The sequence below is a fragment of the Hippoglossus hippoglossus genome, chromosome 3, assembly GCF_009819705.1.
Source record: "Hippoglossus hippoglossus isolate fHipHip1 chromosome 3, fHipHip1.pri, whole genome shotgun sequence".
Lineage (NCBI taxonomy): Eukaryota > Metazoa > Chordata > Actinopteri > Pleuronectiformes > Pleuronectidae > Hippoglossus > Hippoglossus hippoglossus.
In genome coordinates, this window is record NC_047153.1 from 17,192,652 (window position 1) to 17,206,954 (window position 14,303).

At 41.4% G+C, this 14,303-nt stretch overlaps 1 protein-coding gene across 2 annotated transcripts in view; it reads right to left on the bottom strand.

The window, feature by feature from the left end:
* The window catches only part of LOC117756771 (CUB and sushi domain-containing protein 1-like), a 380,356-nt gene that overhangs the window by 56,101 nt on the left and 309,952 nt on the right, over positions 1-14,303 (bottom strand). For both annotated transcript variants that reach the window (XM_034577551.1, XM_034577542.1), the window contains exons 35-43: positions 12,559-12,654; positions 12,193-12,396; positions 10,989-11,113; positions 10,777-10,873; positions 9,679-9,783; positions 4,445-4,563; positions 4,181-4,250; positions 3,038-3,154; positions 1,668-1,877 (exon numbers count right to left, since the gene is read on the bottom strand). In XM_034577551.1, the coding sequence (XP_034433442.1) occupies positions 1,668-1,877; positions 3,038-3,154; positions 4,181-4,250; positions 4,445-4,563; positions 9,679-9,783; positions 10,777-10,873; positions 10,989-11,113; positions 12,193-12,396; positions 12,559-12,654 (1,143 nt within the window). The remainder of the gene's footprint in view (positions 1-1,667; positions 1,878-3,037; positions 3,155-4,180; positions 4,251-4,444; positions 4,564-9,678; positions 9,784-10,776; positions 10,874-10,988; positions 11,114-12,192; positions 12,397-12,558; positions 12,655-14,303) is intronic.

Below are 14,303 nucleotides of genomic sequence, written 5' to 3' on the forward strand. Positions count from 1 at the left end.
ATTTGTATATTGACAAAACTAAGTGGACATAATATAAATGAAGAGGCAACACAAAAAGCAAGTGGCATCAGATGTAGAGGTACCATAGGAAAGCAGTAACTAGGGGAGGGAATATTATAGGACATGGAAATTACCAGGAGGAGAGAATAGGAAATGGGGAAAATGTCGAAAAAATGTGAGCAACAAGTTGTCCAAGTGGTAGTGAGAGTATTTGCAGCAGTGAAACTACAACAAAGAAAATGGCTCCACAGATTCCAGGGAACAACCTCCCTTCTGATCATATTAGTGATGTTTGTGTCAAAACTTCAGCGTGTGGGTAGTTTTCCATTGTATTCATACAGATTTTTTGGGGATCCAGCACTTATCCCACTGAGGATTTTACGGATGTGCACATGACTAATGAACCATAAATCTCTAAGGCAGAAGCTGAGCTTGTATCTTCAAGTGTGCAGGGGTGAAGGTCGGAGCACTGCCAATCGTGATCCTCAAGGGAAGAATCGAGAATCTATACGTGTGTTACATCCTACTACCGAAGATCTAGAAAAAGGGGGCATCTGGTACAACTCCATGTGAGGAAACATGTCCACACAGTCCACATCAGTGCCAACAGTGGGGGTTAGCAACGACAAGGACTGCAGTGTTAGGGGACTTGGCCATAACAGATTGGAAGAAAAATTGGAAAATGATTGATTGTGTCCGAAATCATCCACTCACTCACTATTCCCTACTCGGGAAAAGAAAAAGACGCTTTCCGACCCTACTTAGTTGTGCATTTGCTCTGCGCCATTAAAGACGTCATTGTCGCAGGATTAGGACGTACAACAACAACAACAACGTTGGCCGGTGGAAAATCTTACAGTAAATTTTAAACGTTTATTTTACACTTAGTAAAAAAAACATATTGATCATTTTTAAATGTAGAAATAAACTTGTTTCCCGCTCTTTGTGCTATGATGTGCTGCTCTGCTTCTCTTTACACTTATACGACGGGTCAGGCTGTTCCTGCTGCCAGCACTACAAAATGCCGATCTGACCATATAGTGCACTATATAGTGGATCCGTGAGTGATTTTGGACCATTATGATAATGTGGGTTAGTATGTAAGTTAATAAGCCTTGTTCTAGTTATGCTGGCATACAGGCCCACAGTGCATTTCTTGTGTCTTTGAAGTGAAACACTCAGGGCTACAAGTAAAGCCTGCTGGACACGATGGCAGTCTCTCACAGGAGCTTACTAACAATCCATCTCTTTTAATGATGAGAGGAAATTAAGCCATAAGGGTTTTTTTAAGTCTTTAACATGACTCATCCGTGGATCAAAGCTCAAAACCTCTCAGCAATAAATGTTTTCATCCTACTCTTCATTTCTTGGCGCTAGCAAAGCTTTGTAATTTGGCCACTAGGTTTGGACGTTAAATTCTATTCAAAACATTTGAGACCACTTTTTATTTAATCATCTGAAAGCAACCAGCTTGTGTTCTCTACCCCAAATACGGGGAGACTAAACATTTGGCTCAGTTTGACTACAGGTGTGTGCTCTCAGCGTCCCTTGAGGGGCGGCTTTCAACTGAGAGCGCCTGCAGGGGTACCTCAGGGTTCGTGGCACTCAGTGTCTGCAGTCATCGCCTTAACAAAAATAACTTAATTAGGCAAAAATATCAAACTCACCCTGATAGGTCAGTTTGAATCCGGGCCTGTTCTCCGAGTGGTCACTGTAGAAGTGAACGATTGTCAGGTGGGTGGTGCTCAGTAGAGGGGGCGGGATCTGCGAACCAGTAAACTGCCCAATAAGAGCAGAGCTATGCTGTGGTCCGGCCCTGACCTCTAGGAAGTCATGGTTGTCTTCAGAAGAGAAGTTTTGGAATTGAATATGGGCTCCTAGAATACAAGGACACAAATGCATGAGCATTACAGTGGAGATGATTTTTACACCCATCAGGATCATACATTTCATGACTCATGGGGGAATTTAACGGATTTGAGAACATCAACAAAAAAAGTTTACATTTTACAAAACGTTCACAGTGCACATATGAGCTGTTTTCAGACATGAATCTCCGGTAAAGTGGGTCCAGACATTTAGCGGATTTGCCCTTTAACATATGAGTAACACAGAGTTAGATTGTCTGGGTCAGACGCATTCACATCAACAGGAAAATGTCCAGAGCATTCAGGCGAGGGGGGGGGGGGGTCCCCGGGTAGAGCATGCAGGAAGCAGAACATGGATTCATTCTGCTGCGGAAAGCACAGTGTTTTTGTTTACAGCAAATCCACAGCCGTGTCTGCCCTCATCACCAAAAGCTCTTAAATCGAATTGTCTTCCGAACTGGCCCCTGTTTTTCATCCTGAGACAGTTGTACGCCTCTAGTTTCGCATCCGTCATGTGATGGACAACTCATCAACACGCCCACTTGCTCGCTGTGAATTTTCTGGACATCTCTCATGCGCTCACTGGGACATTATCCATATATTTGACTAGGGGGCGGTCAGGAAAAGTTCAGGAAAATGTCTGAAGCAACTGATTTTGACATTTGCTTTCACACATACAGCCCCTCTGGAAAATAAAGTTAATGTCCGGACTTTATTGAATGTCTGAAAGCAGCTACAGAGACAAGAAGATAGACCAAGTGCACTAAATTTACAAATCTTTATCGGTGTGTTTTTATATTGCCATTTTAATTTGTTGTTAACATACAATTAAGACAACTCTAGTTTTGTTGCCTGGGACAATTGTTTAGTATTCTGTTATCAGTATCATTACCCTATCAAAAAACAATCACGTCATATAATTGCTATAGACTGGCAATAATGACGCACAGATAAAAAACGGTGTCCTATTCAAAACATCAGTTAGTGTAGTCATTAAACAGAATACACCATGTGTCAGCCTTCAGCCAAACATGTGGCGGAGCTTTCAATAAACCATATGTGCCGCAGATTTTGTGCTTGAAAAGAAGGTCTGTTTCCCACTACACCAACAGATGTACTGAAAGTGACACGTTCTTTTTAGCAGTGCTCTTACTCCCCATCAAACTTACCATATCCAGTTGGCAGGGTTATTTGCCAGGTGCAGTCCAGGTTGCCGGGGTAGTTGCCAGGGAAACCTGGACTCAGGATGACACTGCTCATCTCAGACAACACCCCACCGCAACGAGCTGACAACACAAGCACAGCACACATACACAAAGAACAGGTGAAAACAAGGGCAACGTAGAGATCATCTCTTTATCCTCTCTGTTCCAACACAGCTAGCAAAAAAAGCCCAAAATTGATAATACAGCCACAAACAGCAACAAAATGTTTTGTTTGCTGATAAAAACACTTGATAAGAATGTTTAAGTATGTAAGTATGCTAAATATGTATGAAATATGTTTTTTAAATGTATAATTTACATTATTTTGAAATTAACAGTAAGTAATGTTTAGGGTTATGAACTTTGACCACTGGTAATATCTGCTAATATCTGGTGACTGAAATTAAAATATAGAAAGTCATTAACTAGCAAAAACAAACAGAGGTGCCAGAGTTCAGTGTGTGTCTAATAAATTATATGGCCCGCTATTACTGTATGGTGCTGCCTTTTACAGACAGATTTGGGCCTGATTGGGTTGACACAAGGAAAAAAATGGTTGAATCTGACACGTTCAATGAAGGGGGCTGTGACAGGGTTAAGTTACTTAGTCCGGACATGTTAAGGTTGTGTTTGACTGGAATTGGCTTCCTAGACCTGCTACAAGTTTCTCTAAGGACTGAGTTATTTGGCCTAAACGCAAACATCAACGTTATCAAGGTCCGTTAACATTACTGCAGAAGCTGGAAAGCCTTGGCTCTCAGCGCAAGGTACAACATTCTGTTTGTACCCGGGAGTCTGGGTTAACTGACTTTTGTACAATATTCCATAAAGTGCAGCTGAATAAATCCACACACTGGCATATAACTGATGACTTGAATAAACAGATTTTGATTTACTCTCAACCCTATTTAAAATAAGTAATAAAATCCATCAAATTACCTTTTCAAAGGCCATAACCCTTTGACATTTCTGTGTTTAAAGTACACGTTTCAGTGCAGGTTTCAAAGTTCAATGCCAACCTCACACCTACAGGATGTTCACTTATACATTTTGGAGTATATCCAGCAGCGCAGTGTGCTGATGTGAGTATGTGTGTGTGTGTGTTACCTATGCAAAGAGGAGGTGGGTAGTTCCATCGACGCACAGTCCCAGGCATGCAGGAAATGTGTGAGTGGCCCTGAAGGTAATAATACAGTTGATTAGCTTAGAGAGGAGAATAGACAGTAGTTAGGCATTTTGTTTTTCACAATATCTAATCTGCTTCTATTAAACTACACATACAACATATCGCAATATGCAATGTACTCTGTACAAACTGTATGCAAATTAGTAAAATACTACTCTTTATTGGTCAGTTTATATGTTCATTACCTGCAACGTGTACCCAGGCTCGCAGGTGAACGCCACCACTTCATTGACCATATATCTGTCTCCAGTTTTAAGTCCATTGGCTGGGATCATTGGCTCTGGACAGGTGGTTAGACCCACAGCTACAGAAGAAAAAACAAAAGTACAATCGACAATTTAAATTCTAATATTTATTTGATCTGTGTTAGCCTCTGGCTCAGGTCTTTGTCAATGACATGATGAAAATATAGACGAGAAAACACAATAAATGTCAACGAATCATCACACTGATATCGATATTGAAGCTAAAGCCCTATAGCTGTCAAGGAAAACTTGTGTTCTTAAACATATATGAGAAAGTTACAATATTTAGATGAAGAAATAATGTGCCAGATTAATTCTTAGAATTCTAATTCTTCTAATGACTTTTGTTCTACACACAACAACTAATTTTGAATTGATAGTACAATAAAAAAAGGGTGTGCATCATCAGCATTGAATGATTTTGGTCATGTGTTCCCAAAACAATAAAAGTAAAACACATACTTAGTAAGTTTGACAGCAGGCAGCCCTTTATCAAATAGCATCAGTAAGGATCTGTGTGTTTGTGTGTGTGCGTGTGTCTGTGCGCACGTGTGTTTCACTTGGAAAATTCTGCAGGAGACTGCCCTAGAGCAGTCACCATGGCAACACAGGGGTAGAAGAGGGGCACAGAGTAAAAGAAGGGAGAGAGGATTGAATGTTTGTTTGTGGGTATGCGTGCGTCTGTGCGTGTGTGTGTGTGTGTGTGTGTGTGTGTGTGTGTGTGTGTGTGTGTGTGTGTGTGTGTGTGTGTGTGTGTGTGTGTGTGTGTGTGTGTGTCTTGTTGGTTCATTATCTACTTTCCTACAAGCAAAACAAAGTGATCCCAGAGAGCTCAACGCACACACACACACACACACAAACACACACAGTTGTGTTGTCCCTGTGACATTCCATCAAATACTTGGATTTCCTGGAGAGTTACTCGGACCTTAACCGTAACCACTACCGGCCTAATCCTAAACTACACCACAACAACCTTAACATCCGGACCAAATGGTGAGTGGTCTTTATTTATATAGATCTTTTTAAGTCTTAATGACCACTCAAAGCACTTTCCACCACAGTTTTGCCATTTACCCATTAACACACACGTTCATACATTGCATCTATGGGCAGCACTCTTTTCTATGAGGGGCCATCCGGGGTTCAGCATGTTGGACATCTGGGGCAGCTCAGCGTGTGACATCTGTGCGTGAGCGTGCTTCTGTTACATGAGTGTGTGCTTACAGAGGGGTATGAGCAGGACTTTCTTAGAGTGAGCATAAGTGGAAAAAGCCGCATGAGACTGTGATGTGGAGACACACACACGCACACGCACGCACACACACACACACACACACACACACACACACACACACACACACACACACACACACACACACACACACACACACACACACACACACACACACACACACACACAGTATATTTTTAGGCAGAGCATCAGCAGGCTGTCATGACAACTGATCAATGGAACTATTCCATTTTGCCCACCATCTCTCTCTCTCTCTCTCTCTCTCTCTCTCTCTCTCTCTGTACAAACAAACGACCCCCTCTCTTCCCTGGTTATGAGAGAGCAGTGATGCTCTGTAAAATGCTGACAGTACCACAAACCACCCCACTAGGGCCACTATAATACAACCAGACAGTGTCAGCATTTAAGTCTAACTGACTGGATTTATTATACTTCCGTCTCTTTATTTGAGGACAGACCAGGGACAGAGTTGTCTCACTCTGCTCTTTGGATGAAACGCCTTTCAGTCAGCCGAAAATGATGAGAACATCATCACCACAATCATTTACGTGTCCCCAGCAGATGAATTCTTCTACTCACACAAGCTTCCACAAAACTGCTAACCAGACATTGGGGAACTTTTCGAAGCACAATCGTTTGAATGGTTCTATAATAGTAATAGTTCTAATGTACACGTGTAAATACCACAGTATTTGATAGTTGTGGATTTTTATGGGGACTGTATTATTTTGCTAAATGACAGAATTACAAGATTCTTTTCACTCAGTAGGAAATGTAAGAGTAGAACCTCTTAAGAAAGAAAAAGTGATTTCGATAAACAGATGTGTATTGGGTTAAAATACAATGGACAATTAGATTGAAGCCTGGCCCACATGTGTTCTGAAATGAGTAGCCTGCCCTATAATGTACAGTACTGTCACTGAACTGTATTGCTGAGTAACCTGGATCGGAGAATAATTGATCTCCTCCTCCTGGGCATTACTTCTTTCTCAGTAACAAAAAATAAACTGACTAAAACTACAATAGATTCAGGTGTCCATGTGGAAATAAAAAAAAAATGGGCTGCCAGAATGAGGAGATAAAATAATAATAAATAAATTGCATCCCCCTTTCGGAAAGATTTTCTTAGAATAAAAAATGTACCACATTGTCAGTGAAGCTTTAAGTCACTGAGGGCAGAATTCTGTTGACACAGAGGTGGATCCCAGTTGGTGCAGTCAGAAGAAAACAATTTGTTGCCTTTCTCATAAAACCGTAGCTGCAGTTTTATTGTCATGTGACACTGTGACATTTTTGCAGGGACTGTGAAGGCAGACAAAATTTCTAATCAGCCGGCATCACGTTCCGTCAGCGCTGTGCAGTGCTGCATTCAGTCAAATGAGCCTGTATGTATCCTGTGGGTGTAACATAGTTCATCAGGGAAGTAGATTTCCCTGGTGTGTGCACTAAAACCGAAAATGCATGTGTGCGTCTCTCATGGTAATGACGGTAGTGCAATACCCATGTTGAAGCAGAACGTGAGACTGGTGATGGTGATACAAGTGCTGCAGCTTACTCCCCACCTCTGGTGACGTTTTTTTCAGCTATGAGAATAGTTTTTTTCCCTGGTTTTGCAAGAAACACGTTATTATAAAAATTGAAAGCCTAGTTTGTGGTGAGACCTCCTGTAAAGAAGAGAGGTTCTTCTGGGATTAAAGTGTTTCACTCATTTCAAGATAAGTAAAACCACCATCTGAGAAGTACAGGAGCTCATGTGCTGCTCTAATGTATGATATATATTTTGAAGGGGGTCTTAGAAAAACTTAATTGTGCTCCATCCTGTATGTGGACTTGTTTTCCATTATGAACAGGAAATAGAAGAGCAAAAATAACAGATTTTAAAGGATGAATACATGTTGAAATTATGAACCTGAAACAACCAAGCCAGGCCTTGAGTAGGGAACCTGAGCTTGTATAACCCCCTAACCCTATCTCTGTCCGTCCATCCATCCATCCATCCATCCATCCATCCATCCATCCATCCATCCATCCATCCATCCATCCATCCATCTACCCAACCAACTTATATTTGTATGGCCCTTTCATACAAATACTTTGAAACTCATGTTTTTACAAAATAAACCTCCCCTATCCACACACAAAGCAGTAAACAATTTCATGAATAAAAGACAATAATAGAGGAAATAATAAGAAAACACCTTCACAAATAAACAAAACTGACAAAAAAAACACCAGAGGTAGGATGAAAATAAACTAACACATTTGAGGTAGGTGTCGTGAACCTACCGAGTCTTGGGTTAGGCTTGTTTTTCTTTCCTTTCACACTCTTAATTTTAGCCCTGTTTTGATTATGATGCATCTCGTCACTCTGATTCACACATTACAATTACTGGTACACTGACCCCAGACCCACATTAATACGCCCTACCCAACCTGAGAATATAATTTGGCTTGACTCAGGTCTCTGGTTGGGTCATTTTTACCAACAACCAAGAGGAGCCATGAGGACGTCGGATTCTAGGACATTTTCTCTCCAAATCCTCTCCCCATTGAAACTAGGAGCCTTCATAAAAAAAGCAAAGCCCCAAAAGCCTGCAGAGAACGCCACCTGCACTCCTCCCAACTCAATAATATATGTGGTGTTGGCTTGAGCAAAATAAATGCTAAAACATAAAAATAGCTGTGGCCTGTCCCACCACTTTCACCTGCAGATTATTCATGATACTGTATTACTGTATGAAAGGGGTCCAATTCTGTGTGTCACATATGGTCTCATCACTGCAGTCAGATTTGGGCTGGATCAGGTGCACCTGTTATATAAGAGCCTCACTGAGAAGATGAGTGCAACCACAGTTAGAAATAGTGAAGCAGAAATATAGACACAATGTGCTGTGCCCCAGAGTGACCCTTCCTCTAGGTTTTCTCCCCCTAGTGATGGCACGACAGCACACAGGGCCAGCTAAACTACACACCATTCAGCCACAAAAGTGTGCGTTCACCTACTTACACACAAAAAAACCACACACACACAGAAATCTGCTCCCACACACACTCGCACAAGGCGACATGTTCATTGATCTAGAAGTGATTCTAAGCTAAAACAACTAGAAAGGCCTGAAAAGCACAACCGTGCCCTGACAGGTGTGTGTGTGTATGTGCATAATCTTATCATCCATCTACATACTATTGTTTGTTTACGACATGCATGTGTGTACGTGTTGTTCTTTTGGACTTTTTGTGCATGTATGAAACAAGCAAAAGCACTTGATGTGTATGTATGTGTCTGACACTGTTCCTGTTTACATCCCTCGAGGTGTGTGTGTGTGTTCAGTGTGTGCGCTCCAGTGTGGGTCGCAGTATGTGTGCATGCTCTCAGGCAGTACCAGTAGTAACCAGGTCAGGTCACTGACTCTTGCTATTCAATGTTAAGGTTTTGGTTGTAACGTGTGTGTGTGTGTGTGTGTGTGTGTGTGTGTGTGTGTGTGTGTGTGTGTGTGTGTGTGTGTGTGTGTGTGTGTGTTCCTGAAGTTATATTTTCATGAGGACCATTTTAAGAGTAGACCCTGCAGAATGAGGACATTTTGTGTGTGTGTATTTTTTTGATTGAGGTGAGAGGGGTTCAAACTCTCCCTCCTTGGCTGTTTTACTTTGGCGATTACATTCTTTTAAAAAATCAATCAATCTATCCATCCATCCATTCTGATCTTAGTCACATTAGGTAGATATGTATACGTCCTAATCGCATCATCACATCCGAGCATAATAACACTGACATGAATGGCAGTTGGTGTCACAATCCCATTAACGTACAATAAGAAACGAATGTAAACATCCTAATCAAATGAATGTCTTATTCAGATCAAGATGAACAATCTGATTATTTGTGTCCATGTAAATGTAGGTAAAATCATTAACGTACTTTTGTATTCTAGGTGAAAACCTGCTGCCACCACGCTGATGTCACTCTGAAAATGCAGAAGGAGCTGGTTTGACGTTGAGTTGAGGAGGGCGGGAGCTGTCGTACCTGTAACGGACAAGAGATACAGATACAACACAAACAGGTGAGGAGTTTTTACAAAAAATAGTTATAACATTAGTGTTTTGCAGGGATATGCTCAATAGATATTGAAAAACACAGGAGGATATAAAAAATACATACAAAGAATTAAGATTATGTAACACAACACAACATACAGATGCACACATACTGTGCACAGTGACACTTGTTCTGCAACTCCTGTATAAATCCCAACACCAGCTGGGAAATTATGTGTAGAGAAACTGAACGACATCTTGCCCTCAATGGACAGCTAGGATTTTACTGTCCTTATGTGAAGCAACCCTCATCTGCCCGAGACAAGCTGCTCAGTGGCCAACACCAGATCACTGTGGTCATAGTGGGCAGCTCCCCTGTGTGGCGTCTTGAGAAGGGCAAAGTGATTTGTGTGTGTGTGTGTGTGTGCAAGTTGTGTGTGTGCTCGTGGCCCTATGGGCGGCATGTTTTATGTGTGATAGGTTTGTGACAGGTATGTGCTTAGGGCAGGTCACAGGGGAAACTCCGCTGGGAAATTGTAAAAGGTGAGATCATTCTTTATCCCTCCCTGACTTCTTTCCCTCTCTCTTTCTCTTCCATCTTTCATTCAACCTCGTGGTGAAACTCTTCCTCCCATCCCTCCCTTCCTCCTCTCTTCCCTCCTCTCACTAACTGCCTGGAAAGCAGAAGAATTACATGTCTTAAAAACATTTTTTTTATTTTTGATTGAAGATATAAATCATATTTTTTGGTATTGCAACTCATCCATCTTACATCTCCAGTGAATGCTCTTTGTGAGTGTATCTATAGTTCAAGACCTGTCATATCTAATTCATCATAGATGTGTGTGTTTGTTTCTGTGTGTGTCCATCAGTCCGTGTTTGTGTGTATCTATAGTTTAGCAGCTGTCATATCTCATCCATCATAGATCTCCAGAGTGTTTTTTGTGCATGTGTGTGTGTGTGTGTGAGCATATTGTCATACCAGAAAATGACCCTAATTTAGGAGCTGTCATGTCTCCTCCATCGTAGATCTCCAGAGAGTCCCAGTTGTGCTCAGTGGCAAACGTCATCACTTGGATCTAAATATAAAAGAATGAAAACAAATAAACACAACAGCCTCAGAGTTAAGGTGTATCCTCCATAGATGAGTGCATGTGCAGTGCATCGTACATTTCTATATAAGAGTATCCGTACCTGTATCCCAGCCCCTTCGCTGACATGGATCCTCCACAGACAGTTGAGACTGTTTGGGTAGGGTTCAGGATAACCAGGAGACAGTATCGTACCACGACGCTCGGTCACGTTGCCACTGCAGGGAACTATAGAGCAACGATATACAATATGGATTTCTTAGCAAGGTTAACTCAATGGCTAACAGATACCGCAGGGAGCCAAAGAAAGTAAATATGATTTACAGTACTTGTAGTATAAACTTAAGAGCCAGCTGAAACGATTTGTAAAAGGTTTTCTCTTGACTGGGGGGGATTTCACCCAGGCTTATAATGAGTTCGTTTAGAATCATAGATGATATATAGAGATGGACAATGTGTCTCCACTTCCTCCGACTATCCAGCAATGAAGCCAAAACCGCTGCTATCTCCTGCTGATGACATCATTTGGAGCCACTGTCAGCACAGTATCAAATGGGGGATGGAGCTGTGCCATCAAGGTCCTGCCAATAACTGGCAAATCTAGGATTATTCTAAATCGGGGGCCATAAAGGAGCAAGAATGTACCTCAACATCAATGCAAAATTACTGATTCAGGAAGGTGTCATTTTTTGTTTACTGTTCGCTGTATAGCTTTGAGTAAAACGATATGTTTTGAAAATTCCAGCACACTGTACTCCAAAAAAAGCTTTTAAATAGATTTTCTTGAAAAATGTCATATTTTTTGTTAGTATTGTTTTTCTTTAAAGACCACTGACAGGCCCTCGCTGGATCCACCCCTAGATCCGCCCCTGCTGCCTAAACTCGCTCCTGATTGTCATGAGTCAGTCTCAGTGGTCAATCAGGCTGTTTCACCCCATTTTAATATCATCAAATGACTAATTAAACCCACACTGACATAGGCCAGTGTGATAAGAACTACCTAAGATAGAAGACATAGAAGTTAGGAAACAGAAACCCTGTTTGGGAAAAACGTTTGTCCAAGTTTGGTCCAGGTCCCATCCACTAACATATAGAAGGCTGGGTTCATTACATTTATTGCAGCCAGGCACCAGAGTGCTTTGGCTTCACTTTTGGGAGCTGCCATGTCATCCATCTTTCTGAACATTCCATGGTTATAATCAATGTACAGATGTCTCGCGGTACCGGTTGATTCACCAACGCCAATGGACTGACTACTTCTTTATGTCAGCTGGTCGCATTCACTGTAGATTTCAGGGGAGCCTTACCTATACAGCTTGGAGTTGTTGAATTCCATTGTGCGAGGGCACCTGGTATGGCCTGGCATCGGATAGCACTGGACCCTTTCAGCAGATACCCTGGACTGCACTCAAAGCGAACCACAGAGCCCGCGGAGAACTCGGAACCGATCCGCCTGCCATACCGAGGCTCTGGCACCGAGCTGCACTGACTGTCACTGGTGCGAGGCACAGCTACAATAATGACAGTTACAATTAATATGAGAGGAATGAGGAGAGGAAAACCGAAGTGCAGCTGTCAGGAGAGACACACAGATGTCCAACTTAAATTCGATGTAACTCTTTTTGTAAGTGTATGTATGTGTGAGTAAGGCAAACAAACAAAGTGAGAGTTACCTTGGAAGACGAAGTGAAAGCCTCTAGCTGACTGGCCACTCTTAGCATTGAACCGCAACATGATCTGATTGGAAGTTGCCAATGGCAATGTCTCTCCTGGGACAGAGACAGAGACAGAGACAGAGACAAACACACACACACACACACACACACATAGATTATAAATTATTAATATTAATAAAAATATTAATTCTTAATCTTATTTTGCAGAAAAAACAGACTCAGCCTGTACTGTACTAGTTTACTGTTCTAACTTTAAACTTCTCCTTTATTTCCCCGTGGTGGTAAAATGCCAAATGTCCTTACAAGCACAGGAATGCAAGAACAAACACACCAAATCACAGAGAAAATATGCACACACATTCACAGGCAAACAAAGTAACAGTGATAAATGAGAAAAACATGGCCTGGTGGGGCTGACATTTACAACCATCATTAGCTGCGTCAGGATGTGTGTGTGTATGTGTACGTTTGCTCTGCGTGTTAATACGTTGGTGTGTCAGAATAATCAGTTAGTTTGCTGGAACAGTGTACAACACATTTGTTTGTCCATGCACGTGTGTGTGTGTGTGTGTGTGTGTGCATCTACGTGCACGTGTGATAGGGTAATGATTCATTTATTTTGTGAAGCCTGGTGTGTTTCATTCTTTCCTGCCAGTTTAAGCCAAAAGGGGAATTTCAAACCCAAATTAACTTTAAGGAATAAGCCACCCATCCTACATTATATAAACAGGCCTGTTTCCTCTGAACTAACTTAGATGGATGGTAGTTTGGAAGAGAAATATTGCGTAATGTGCAGCTACATGTAGCCATACAAAAACGGTCACATCCTCCAAGTTAATATTATGCAGAAATAAGCTCACTGATCCACTCAAGAGCCTCGATGAAAAAAAAACAGAAATAAATGCCTGAGGGAACCATCACATCTGTCTATGTATGTTTGTGTTTGCTTTATTTGGATGTTTTTCCTTTTTTTTTATCTTCAAACTCTACTGTATTCCAGCATTGTGATGCTAATTTAACTGGCAGTTGCAGTCTTGTTCCTCTTTAAACAGCAACTTTTTTTCACCTCATATTTCTACAAGCACATAACAGAATGAATTACTTAAAATATCCTTATTTTTACAGTAAGAGACTAAATGTCAATTCCAGAGGGATAACCCTGCAGCATGCCCCCTGGCCATGACAGAGCAGGGGAACATGAAATCCTGAGGAAATACGAGCACATTTAGCCGGCATCTATGTTAATCAATATTTCTTAATATTACATTATCCATACGCTGTCATTTACATTGATATTGCTTCATCTTTCAATTTGTGTGTTACTGCACAGTGACTCGAAGCGTTGCCAGGCTGGGATGACTCCAATTTAGGAGGATAAGGAAACCCGGGGAGGATTGTGTTAAGAAGTATCAGTGCAGTGTATATGGTAGAGCCCCCACTGCTGATTTCTTCTTGTAAAGATAACCCATAATGGAATTTCACCAAATACATCACTGTCAAATAAATTGTGATAACGACCACTGGTGCTATGTTCTACAGCTCCCGAGAGCTGCTTTCTTATAAACGATTTCATTATAATTTCCCCTTTCACTGATGTGTTCAGGACCACAAGAAAAAAAGGAATACAGCTGAGAAACTTTAAAACATTACTACATTGTGTGGCAGAAGTTTTAAATTATAAAGGCAGGACATGTTAAGTCATAGGTGAGAAAAACAATCAAACAAAACATTATCTTTATGGC